The sequence below is a fragment of the Tigriopus californicus genome, chromosome 9 (assembly GCF_007210705.1).
Source record: "Tigriopus californicus strain San Diego chromosome 9, Tcal_SD_v2.1, whole genome shotgun sequence".
NCBI lineage: Eukaryota > Metazoa > Arthropoda > Copepoda > Harpacticoida > Harpacticidae > Tigriopus > Tigriopus californicus.
The window spans coordinates 15,279,339-15,292,260 of record NC_081448.1 but is presented as its reverse complement, the minus strand read 5'-3'; the positions used below and the strand labels follow the sequence as shown (position 1 = coordinate 15,292,260).

At 45.1% G+C, this 12,922-nt stretch overlaps 1 protein-coding gene across 8 annotated transcripts in view; it reads left to right on the top strand.

Annotated features, from left to right (window-relative positions):
* LOC131887280 (cAMP-dependent protein kinase catalytic subunit 1-like) overlaps window positions 1-12,922 on the top strand; it is a 68,260-nt gene that overhangs the window by 39,722 nt on the left and 15,616 nt on the right. For all 8 annotated transcript variants that reach the window (XR_009374022.1, XM_059235848.1, XM_059235847.1 and 5 more), the window contains one exon: window positions 10,408-10,659. Coding sequence is in view for 7 of the 8 variants with exons in the window: in XM_059235848.1 (XP_059091831.1) it covers window positions 10,408-10,659 (252 nt within the window). In the remaining variant the exon portion in view is untranslated. The remainder of the gene's footprint in view (window positions 1-10,407; window positions 10,660-12,922) is intronic.

The window sequence follows — 12,922 nt, the reverse complement described above, 5'->3', positions numbered from 1 at the left end:
GAGACAAGATAAGCCCACATTCCTCCCATGAGCTAATAGGATAACACGTAACAACCAACCAACCAACTAACTCTTAGAGGGAAGGACAAGGAGGAGAAGGAATGGGCAGGAGTTGTTTTGGCTACTTTGGGGCACTTTGCATCCGAACATTGGATGGATAGAGGATGGATAGATAGATGGATGGATCGATGGATGGAAAGTGTGTGGAGGTTAAAGTAATCATCTCCAGTTGCTACAATGGACTATAGGGTAGACCACTGAACCTCAGTTGCGTGCAAGCACCTTTGTTACTTCTTTCTCCACAAAAAATCCCCCATCCCACCTCATTGCTCAAGACCTCGGTAATAGGGGTCCACTCCACAGTCCTCCCTCATGGTACACAGATTAGCCATTAGGCCTCAGGGACTCATTCACAGTCAATTTAATTGAACTCCATCAGTGCTGATTTGTAATCCTGGTGGATTGGCTGGGGTCGGGCGGAAGAAAAGGAACATCGTGATCGACTGGAGGATCGACAATGAAAGAGCGATAGAGCCACACATTCCCCCCATTTGGCAGTACAAAAACTGTTTTACCTTTAAGTTTCCGTCGGAATAAGTCTTTAGTGCTTGAGAGTAAAGGTAATGATGCCCATAAAGATGTTTCGAGACGATGTCCATCCTGTTTGAGATGTCCTCGGAGATGAATTCACTAAATAACTGGCAGTAGGTAGGAACTGTCGAACTGCTTGGATGCTCTAAGCAGGACAGGAATTGTGTGAGGATGAGAGTTGCACGCGGATATTGCCAATATGTTTTGACAAGAGGTTCTCTCAAATAGTTATGCAAATGAGATCGCCACGTTCTCCCTTCTCCCTTCCATAGGAGATTATTCATTCGTCTTTCAAATTGAAAAAGTCCATATTTTTACTCTCGAAATATAATCATCAAGTGAGTTCGTCAATGGGTTGGTGGAATGCTGAAAATTCAGCATTCACCATCATTTCGGCTCAAGACGCGAAAAGCTGGAATAAGAGATGACATCGCTTTGGCATTGTTCTTCATCGGAATCATCGGTCTTCTTCATAGGCAGGCACCTACAAAAACTTGAGGCTTCTTGGCACAAGCCAGTCATCATTGCCTAAATACTTTGACCTTTAGCTTCCATTTCACCATACGAGATGCATTTATAGCACGGCCAAGAACTGGAAGAAGATGCATCGGTGCATCTCGGTGAGGAGAAGAAATGCATTCCACGAAAGCATCAGAGAAAAGGGACGACGACAACGGCGACAAAAACAAAATCAGCATGGAAAGGGTTGTAACCCAAATGTACAACGGCAATTAAACCCAACGGAACTCATCGAGTTGAGATTCATTCTATTAGAGCATGAACTGACGCGATACGTACAAATGAAACCGTGACATCACTCATTTTGTTGGGCGCAATGATCGAGCAAATTAAAGGAGTCGTGGCATTGTTTTCAATCGTAATAGACTTGGCAGGCGGACCGTCCCACGAATATAGTACCTCTATCCGCAAGTCGATCCTCGCTGTCTGATCTGTCCCCTGCCCAAACGAGTATCAAATCACAGGATTGAATCAGCACATTCCGTTCGATTAGATCTTGAGGGTGTTCCAGATTTGGTTGCCCTGAAAACTGACGACGACTACGACAGCGTCGACCCCAAGGAGACCTTTTGTTGAATGCACTCCCATTCACGGACGCACAAACACCATTCAAACCAATAATGAGACTAGTTGTGGGCAACCTCGAGAAATGATATATCCTTGTGCCTGAAAAGCGAGTGTGAGTGTGAGTGAAAGAGTGAAAGAAAGAGAGAGAGAGAGAGAGTAAGAAGAACTCTTTTCATGTTTGCCCACATCTCATCCACCCATGGATGCTTCTTGGTGGCTTACTTGGTGCTTGCCTGGGTTGCCTGGCTTGCCTGGCTTGCTTGCTCCCAGATGGGGATCTGGGAATCATGCCTCGGCGAATTAATGTCCGTGATTGCATCGCCAATGAAGCCATTTTGGACTTGCAAATCTGAAGATTCCCCGTTTTAATACCGACAAAGATCCCACTCGGGGTCGGCCGCTTGTCGCTCGTCGCTCGTCGTCGTGCTTAAGGAATTGCGGATATTCGCTTTCATTGGCATGGTTTATGGGACAATCACTAAATGTGGTTGCACATGGCTTAGACCGGGGGGAAGGAAAGAGAAGGGGGGATCTCCTGCCGATTCAAGGCTGCCACAAGGAGAAAAAACGATGGAAGTTTTCTCCCTTCTTGGTCCTCGATACTCGTCAGAGAATTGGATAGGCCCATAGGAGAGAAGTGACTAAGCAGGGGCCAACCTTATGCGCAGTACTATATATCTACTATATAGTTCGGTACAAGAGAGGAGGGATGATAATGACGATGATGATGATGATGATGATGATGATGATGATGATGATGATGATGATGATGATGATGATGATGATGATGATGATGATGATGATGATGATGATGATGATGATGATGATGATGATGATGATGATGATGATGATGATAATGATGATGATGATGACAATGAAGACTCGTAAAAGGTAAGGTTGCCACTTGCCAGGGATCCAAGACATAAAAGGAATTTTCCTGCACTTGACTCACGCATAACTTGATAAATCACAGGCCATGGATTTCCGTTCATTTTTCCGGTTCGCTCGTTGGAATTCCTTGCTTACTACGTCCCTCACGTGGACAAACATTTCTCCACCCAATGAATGGATTCATGAAGACCTTTCAAAGGACACTGTTTGCTCGCATTATGAATAGCCTGTTGCAAATCATTCAAGAAGCCTGAACAATTTAATGTACCATTTTGGTCTTGTTGTCGTCGTCTTTGGGACTACTCGAGTATTTTGGAAGCTGTTTTGATCCCATTGTCCTTTCTCAGATATATGGCGAAGGAGGCTTCGCCACAACGCATGATGATTTATAGCCCTGAAATTAAGAGCATGCAAAGAAAATTAGAACCACCAGGACGGTCAAGCACAAATATACAGGCCATTTTCAATTCAGCAGAACCAACAAGACCGAATCCCAGTCATCCTCGTACGACCAATCAGACTCGAAGTGACATGAGTTCTTTTAATTCAGTCTAAGATCATTAGGGAATGTGTCAATTCTAGATTATTGATCCATTCCAACCGGTTCGAAACCAGGCTTGGGTGAAAGCGGAAGGGGCCGTTTCAAATCGAAATGATTCGATCAGGCCCTAGTCCAGAATGTTGGTCGAATCCCATGTGGAATTCCAAGCACCCTCGAGCTCATGTACTTTTGCACCAAGTCAAAGTCTGCTTGTCTTTCGAGCTCTACTCCATCTAGTTCAATGATATGTTAAGAACCAATAGTAGACAAATCTAGGCGATTGTATCTTGCGGCTTGATTGAAATGTTCTCCATTGTAAAAAGCCATGATCTTGACAGGTCAAAACCGATACAACTTTTGGACATGTGCACCGATCTAAGCCATCTTTATCGAGTGAACCGGAATGCCGTTTTGATTGCAAGACGCGACCTGACAATGTGCCTCGAAAAAACATCGGATTCGTCTGAATTTTGCATCCTCGAACCAGACAAAGGCCTCTTGATACTATTGATGCTCTTGATCATCAAGCTCAAGCTCAATGCAGGGGACCAAAGGTTTTGACGTCAGAACGAGAGGATAAAAAACTCCCAAATAGTCCATCAGTGAGGCCATGAGGCAGTGAGGGTGCCCACGTCTTGGCTGCGAATTTGGACTTGCAGATCGCTTTGGATGGGTGTGTGGCGGCGGTGACAAAGAAGGGAAGGAACCCGTACGACGGTTGATGGTCTCTTTTCTCGCTTTGATATCCGGATAATCAAAAAGCCATTGGCTAGAATCAATCATGCCCTCCACCAATGTCAATGAGATGGATGTTCAAATGTTGGGCAAGATCAGGGCCACTAATGCTTGATGAAACAAAAAAATCAAGGCCAGTCTTGACACAGGGAAACCCTGCTCATGTCTGTGTGTGTGTGTGTGTGTCTGTATGTTTAATGAGCATGCAAGCTTATCGTCAGAGTACGAATATTCGGGTTCTGTTTCAATGCCTCAAAACTCATTATAGGCGCCTGGCTTGAGAATAAATTCCAGGCATTTAATGATCCCATGACAAATTGTATGTTTCAATCAGGCATAATCTAATCACAATTTTTCATACCCATCCTCTGGAACAAAACGAAAGCTAGTGAGCCAAGGGTGACGGAAAGATTCACCTAAAGATAACAACGGGCTTGGTTAGGCTGTTTGTGTTTATGACCCTTTTAAATATTCAATTTCTTGTAAGGCGATGCCACACTGGCTTCTTCGCTTCCCTTAGATATCGGGGCCTGAAATCACAGCTACGCTTGTTATCTTTACTATCTTCATATCAGTATTGATGGTCACCCCGGTCGAGCCATTATCGCTAATGATCCCCTCTCCGTAACGGCAGTCTCCAATGATTGCCCCCCCCAAGATTCAAGGAAGATGAGCATCCGAGGGATTATCTCTCTATATTTCATCACTAAGTGATTCTCATCGCGCAGATCGATTTACTTGTGAGAAATCGACAAGAGCCACACTCACCAAATTCATAGGGCCCCTGGTGAGGCCTGCCGTTGTCATGGTTTCCCGATCACAACAAAACGGAATACTTGCCCAATATGTAAATCATAAAATGCCAACTGGCTCTGTGAAATGTGAAATGAGAGCCTAGAAGAAGTAGGTCAATGTCCGATATTGTTTCGGGTAATGCGTAGATATTTTCCCATTCCCGAACTCTTTAGACACTTGAGAATGACAACTTTCCCTTCATAAACAAAAATATAAATTAAACAGTGCCCTCCCAAGACTTGATTTCTCATTTGGCAGCCCGAAGGTCGCCATTATTTGGCTATTAGTCTGAATAGGAGCCTAATTTGAGCTGATTAAAGTTCGTAGCTGAGAGTGGGTCGGTAAGCGTTCCCATTCCCATTTCAGGGAACAGGGTGGCGCTTCGAAAAAGAAACGCTCACCCTCAAAACACATCCTCTCAACTCATTAATTTGAATAAAAAAAATCCATGACTCTTCAGAAATGGAAATTGGGAAGGAATGGCAGGGAATTTAGCTATGTGTGTGTATATCCTATGTGTGTATCCTGTGCGTGTGTATGTATGTTTTGACTTATGCACTCAGGAATTAGGAACTTTTTGCGTGACTCAACCGAAAATTGACGCCGTTCATTTTGGTGTTGAGCGCTCATATTGTTGAAGGGAGGGAAAAAGTGAGCGAGCACCATTTTGATGCAAGAATCGCATGCGTCAAATACCCGAAATTGGACCATAATTTTAGTGCGGTAATGGGCTCCCCTTTAGACTTTGAACTTCAATTTGGTCTCATTTGCATTGAAGAATATCGACACCTTCGCCTTACTTGATATGCACTCTTGTGTGAGGTTGGAATGTCCGAATGTCCAACAGTGTGTGTCGTGTTTCCTGTCTTCCCTCGGTCGAACAGTGGTTGCTTGGTTGGTTGGATGGTCGGTCGGTTCGTTGGCCTGTTGAGGCGATGTGCAAAGGAAGGATCATTATTGTACACTTTGAACAGGGTGAGATGAATAATGCTTATCATGTTCGTTAGGACTGCATTTACAAGGACTGCTCGCAACCATTCAAGATCCTTCATACCTTATACGACGTGGTTATTATGAACATTGTGCTTTGTGAACGAATTTAGCAGTCTTTCTTTAAAGTGCGTTATTAGTGTGCGAATTCATCATTACAAGTGAGCTCGACTCGTTTTGGGAGTGCGCCAATGGGCTGTAAACGCACCAATGCATCATTATCGAGCAGGTGGAAAAAGTGGTTGAATCTCACGGGGCTGTGCCCAGGGTTTCGCTACTGAGCTGATTGGTTTGGTTTGGTCGGTGCGTTCCTTCGTTTTCCTTGGTTGGATGGACTCGGCCAAAGTGGACTTGTCCACCTACTCAACAAGAAACTTCCGATTGCACGAAATTGATAATTCATCGGGATTGATTGGAGGCGCCGCCACACACTCACTCCTGAACTGCCAAGATTCCCAATGACATTGATGAACCGAAGGGCTCTATCACGACACGACACAATCCTCTTTGCCTTCGATAAAAATAGCATTCATAGATTTGAAGCGGAAAAAATGTGTTCTCTGTCCTGTCCTGATAGGAACGCTTGAAAGGGCCCGTATCAAAGCGTGGCATTTCCCAAGAAAACCAATCAGGACCGGGAAGAGTTTCGCATCGTGCATCGCGGATTACTCAAATCTCAAAGTTTGGTCGAATTCTGACGAATTGGTCAACTATGTATGTATATACTCGTATATATGTATATATATATATATATAGAGAGAGAGAGAGAGAGCCAGTTGGCTTGTTCGTGCATGTGTCATGCGCTCGAATCTATTGTAAAGAACCTGATTTTCCTGCTGAGCCAGATTTGAACTTAAAGAAGAGGTTTTGTCCCTCTCATTCTCTGGCTTTGTCTTGTTTTATACGAGTACTTGTGTTTCTATTCGCTGGGCGACTTCTTGGAACCCTTCAATTTTAGTAATGGACATGAAAAAAGTCATGAAATGGGCATAACTAGCGAGGTACTTGGACCACTTGAGAGCCAGTCCCCTCCTCCACATCCACATCCACATCCTTGTGATCTCCCACCCATTTACCTTGATACGAGTATGGAGATGAAGCCAAGGGAGAAAAACACTACTGTACTTATGCATTATTAGCTATGATGAAGCAAGCCGAGGTCTCCTTTTCTCATGACCGCAGTCAAAAAGGGGGAATTGAGGCTAGTCAATCTGCCTCCAGACATGTGAACACTGAACACTTATACGGCCTCAATAAAAATCGCGTTTATTGTCTTAGTCAGGGTTTTTGTGCCGCCCTGTTCACGTATGTAGGCGCTATATACGTATACACACAGTATATACGTATGTGAATGTCGAACTTGATTTGGCTGCGAACCTTCTTTGGTGTGAGGAGTGAAATCAACTTGAAATAGGTGGATTACGACACTCCACCAGATGATTTGGGTCACCCTCAGTGACCCTCGGAACGAGAAAGAACCACCTGAGAGACCGGGCCCATGTTGCCAGATTAGGGCAAAACTTTCAGGAGAGGAGGGTTAACATCATGATTTATCATTCGAGTAACCAAACCGTTCGTTTGAGGCGGAACAAAGCGGCACATGCCAAACGATTGTCATTTGCAATGCACAGCATCCACCCACTCGAAACCATTAGAGACCGGAAAATTGACTGCAACCAAATACCAGCTATCTACTCGACATTCCCCTCAATATACATACATCAAATAAGGGTTGTGCAGGCCCTCCTTGTTGCAGTTGTTGTTATTGTTGTCGTTGAATTTGTTGACTGGCAATGGGGCCTTCCAGAGAGTAAGACGCCTCCTTTAAGCCACTCACTCGGGACCACCGTTGAGAGTAGGAATTGAGGCGGAGCGGCATTGGGGTCCTCTGGTATAGTTATGCCCATGTGTAATGGTGGATGATGGGAGTGATAAACCCACGCTCAAGCATCGCTCTGGAAAAAGGGTTAAACTTCCATTTGATCATCTCACAAGTGCACTAGATTTGATCTCTGTTCTGGCGAACCCTGTAGAGCATCAAGATTGCACTCCTTTCCCTGAACTTCGTAATCATACTTGAGCATCGTAACGAGTCACCACCACTAGTGCGTAGTACGTGAAAATATGTACTTGCTGATTTCCTTTACCATCCCAGAATGCAAACTTGAGATTTGAGACCTGTTATCTTGACCAGGAGGCCAAAGGAGCGGCCATGCTTTACTTAGCCGGGCCAATCGGCAAAGACGATAGTGACGGTCCAGTTCTTCTTTCTTGACGTCTTTGCTCGAATATGGCATGTGGAACGCCAATTAATCGCCAGTTAAGCTCCTAATCACGCTTTAATAGGCACCAGTGTGACTTGCTATAAATAAATATGAACTGCGCTCATACTGGGCATCTTGAAATGTGTGATGTAAAAAGGGGTTGGATATGCTCTTATTTTGATGATCATGGTTCCTCTACAATTAATGCCTCTCCACTCTCTCCTCGGAGGCCTCTGTTCAGTAAGCTGCAGAGTAATGATGCCCATTGAAAATTACCATCGAGACAGTGGTAGGTTTATCAATTTGTTTTCACCTGAAAGACATCGGATACACTGCACATTGTTTGGCCAGCTTGTCCGAAGACCTGAAACGCAAGACTCGAGACCCGAGAACCGAGAATCAGTGAAATCCCTAGTCATGCTGCTAAACAAAGCCACCTCGGTTTTTCTCTTTCTCCTTCTCTGTACTTCCATCAAACAGATTTACCCGAGTGAGGGCAAACCTCGACCACGCCTGATGACTAATGATGTGAATAGGTTCGAGGATATGCAAAAGCTCAATTTCCCACTTATCCCACATGCGCATTCTGTCATGAGAAAGAACAGAGAGGACTGCTTGAAGAAGAAGCAAATTCTCGATTCGGTGTTTGACCACTAAAAGCGAGAATTGACATCAATTATTTGCACAATGAACGGAGCAGAGGATGCGCACCCGTGGTCGGTGGACCCTTAGCTCTAAAACCATTTGATTGCAAAACGTCGTCATCCAGTTAGAGTTCCATTAGATTATGATACTTTTCCACACGGTGCAACATTGCAGATCAGGAGGACTGATCCATGCCGTAATCGACGGTCCTGCAAGATTCAAGTTCAGAACTGCTGTGCGTACGTACATACGATTTATTGCAAGCTAGAACGAGTACGAGCACATTACTTTGCGCTTGAGTGAGACTGACAGAATCGGTTATTCATCTCATGACCCGATGTCAAAGCAATAGAATCACTGGAAGAAAGGGTTTGGGCAAGATGACGGGAGCACAGAGTTGCTAAATACCAACTTGAGCCTCTTGATTGCTTGTTAATGACTCGTTCAGAGAGCTCAAACCCCCTTAAAAGATGTGGAAACATTTCGAGTTGGTAGGCCCTTCTCATTCGTCTCGTAATGAAAATCGAGTGTGACAGGAAAGAATTTTTTGATTGATTTGATGACAGAAATGAGCTTCACTTGCAATGACGGGAGCAAAAAATGGCCCTCCGGACTGAAAGGAGAAGTTATTATTATTTACCTTGGGCTGCCTATTGTTGAGCCGAAAATAATCTCTCCTGGAGCGATAATGTTTTGATAATAGCCAAACTTGACGACGATGCATCAGAGGGAACATAACGGATAACTACTCTGACTCGAAAACAAAGGGGGACGATTTTTTACAAACATCATGATGCTGGCTCGCTTGCTTGCTCGCTTGCTTGTTTGCTTGCCAATGCCAATGCTGGATAGTAGCTTCAGATTACTCTCTGCTCACCTTATCAGCTTTTAAAAAGGCTTACAGGCGTACTTGATCTACGTTTCACATTTCCTTTCACAAAGGAAAGCTATATGTGTCGTTTCTTCGCTCAATATGTAGACGACCGGCACTCGTTAGTACAAGTAAGGTCGGAGGGTTGAACTTGGCCTTGTTAGCGAAGCCGGACAATGTTTCCGATAGGCGGTCTCAAAGTCTGTATCAAATTGGTTCTCCATCCGTCTGTGGGTCTGGTTAGCGTTCAAATGCTTTTATTCAGGAAGGGTTGGGGAGGAGATTTGAACCGAGGACATATCTCGTGCTAGGACATTGCGCTAACAGCTACGCCACGCCACGCCACGCCACGCCACGCCACGTCTCTTATCAGTAGCCTGATATATTTGGAGGATTAAATAATGCTTATTTTGCAATTTTAGTCCTAATGGGAGTGGGTACTTTCCCTAGCAATAGGGGATATGAATTGATTCAAACCACCGCAAAAAAACACGCAACTGACATTATTAGATTGAGCAACAGTGTAGACACAAAGTGCCTACCCAACCTGCACCATGGTTGGATGAAATTCGTCAATCATTTTAAATCAGTGGCATCTTCGAGCAAGCACTACTAAATATCGTGCCATGATAGCAATGGCGTGTCAAAGTTACACTAAAAGGACATATTTCGCAAAAAAATGATCTAACACAACTCTTCCGACTGTTGAAAATTTAATTAACTCATGGCACTCGTTGGTCGTGATATTTGGCTTTACTCCTCCCTCTATCCTACAGGATACGACAACAAAGGCCAAAATCGGGGTGCCAAATTTGATATTTCCCTACGTTTTCTTCACTTCCCAAGGGTAATTTGTTGGATAGTTTTAAGTGTCTTGATGGTCTCGTCAAACTAGAAATTACCACCGTCACAGGGATAATAACAGTGACCTACAATTACGAGACATCTGTTGAGAATTGGCGTTAATAATCCCCTTTTTCGTTTGTTTGCATTTTCAGCATCTATCCGGAGTCTGCCAGATTCTGATTCGAGTGGTGCTAATCCTGGCGGTGCTGCCAGTGGGGGTGCAGGTGAAAGTGGTTCTAAGGAACAGAATGCAAAAGGGGCTGCTACGAATGCCTCCACTCCCGAGGGAACAACGCCAGTCACAACTCCCAAAAGCGGAGCTATGAACAACGCAAGCAACAGCGAGCCATCGAAAAAGACTGGAAAAATGCCTCACAAAGGAGCCTCTTCAGAATCGTTCAACAGTAAGTTTGAATCAATCAATCCATAAATCAATCAATCAATCCTTGTGCAATTGCCCGCATTCTCCGCTAGGGAGATGCGAGGCAAGTTCTCCGTCAAGCAAACTTCTTTTCAGCCAAGGGCGCCCTCTCTTGGTGTGGAAATAAGATTTCTACCTTGCACCAGGCTGATAGTGTTGGTTGATCTTCAGGGTCCTTCAATGACATTGTAGTCCCTTTTCTTCAATGAAATGGTGCTCGACAGTGCATTGGCCAAGCCAAAAGATACTCTTCTGTCGTCGGCCTTTCAGCACAGCTTTCTCCACCAGCTAACTTTCATTGAGTCTTTTAGACGGCCCAGTTCAGAGGCCGGCCGCCGGAAGTACATTCCACATTCTCACAACTTACAACCGCTTGGCGCCCTCTATAAAGCAAAATATACAACTACTCCTGGTTGGATTTGGCACCAACTTGGTTGAGGTGTACCAAGTTCATCACCAGCGTTACTCTGCCAGTTCAAGCATACGAAGCAGCAGAGGTAGTGGAATTACTTAACGTAGTTGCAGTAGTCCATGCTGAGCGGGGCTCTCTTTCTGGCCGTCGCTGCCTTTCCTCTCTCCCCCGGTTAGGAAATAGGGGAAGCGGCCTTCTGGCTGGGCCTTTCTGAACTCTCGGCGCCCTAGTCTTCCTAGGCTTCCAAGGCAACTGAGCGCCCATCAAGCAGGCCCTAAGCAGCTTGGCTAGCAGTGCCAGGACTGGACTGGAGTATAGAGTGCCCTCTTCTGCTTGTTCTTGGAGTGGCAAGGTTGTATCACGGAGAGCGGCGATCAGGAGAGCTACGCTGTTCCTCCAAAATTCATGTGCTGTGGACTGTGGTGGCCAGTTCTTTGGTGGTCTCAAGTGAGCTCCTGAAGCAAAAGTTCTCTTAGAACAGCAGCCACAACAACTGATACTTCTACTCCTACTACTGGTGCGATTAGTCCAGCAACAACAGCAACGACATCAACAACAACCACGACGACGACGACGACAACGACGACTGAACTCCATCCATGAACTGAGTTCTTCATCGAGAACCTCAGGGCTGTCGCCGTCGACAAGAGTGTGCAAGTGTACAGAGCATTACTCCATACTCCTCGATCTTCAGGCTGAACCCACTGAGAGGGCAACTAGAAAGAAATACACAGACGAGAGAGAGAGAGAGAAAGAGAGAAAGAGACGGACAAGAGGGAGGGAGAGAAACAGAGAGTGAGAGAAACGCAGGATTTCTGACTTCTTATCCCAGGGAGCAATACAACAGCAGTGTTTTGAGACAACACCAAGCGGTTGACACCAAGCTTTGGGGTTGTGCAAAATCCAGGAGAGTCTTGTCCCTTGAGATTGCCTGATCCCAATGTTCCAAGAAGCTGTTTTTTGATCATCATGTCAGTGTCATTATCATCTTCGTGAGGGCTGGTTTGGAACCATTCTCTGTGTGGAGTGAAGTCCTCGTGAGTGAGTGAGTGTGTGTGTGAGTGGAGACGGTGGTGGTGGTGTTGTTTGTCGAAGAAGACGAAAAAAAAGAAAGAAAGAAAGAATTAGTGGTGCCAGATCCGTCCCAAACATATACCATAAGGAAGTCCACCCCTCTTCCAGCCAAGATCTCAGGGACGTGGAACGACCTCATCACCTCAGAGACGGCCCAAGAAGCCGTAGTCTATAAATAGCTTGCCGCCAACCACTGATCTTGTTCGGATAGTGGTGGCCTTGCAGATCCAGCAAAGTCCAATTTGTCAGGCACCTCTACTTCAACCCGTTGGAAACTCGCCATGGGTAACGTGCCCACCTCCAAGAAAGGAGACACTGCCGAAAATGGTAATGCCCATCAAGTTCGTTTTGGGTGGAATGTTGGTTGACATGCTCATGTGTCACTCTATTCTGGCGGAGATATCGTTTCAAATTTTCGTTTCAAGGCCAAAAGGCCCGGTTGAGCCTCCTAACATATTTTGACTAATGAAACACTTGTTCATCCAGCTTTCCCCCCCCTTCTCCAGCGTAGCTCGGCCTTCATAGAAAACAAAAAAAAAGTGACGGCCGGTGATTCAAGGCCAAGTTTTCCTTAACAAAACAAGCGACGATGATCTCAGTGGTTTTTTCGTCCGCCCAGAGTCAAGTTGCTTATTTGTCTCAAGAAAGATTTATGAATCATTTGTGCAATCGGATCTTCACAACCTATGTTCGTTTTGAGTTCAGATCTGGATGAAGCCCATAATCTTTAATCAAATCAGGGTTTATCTCATCACGACCC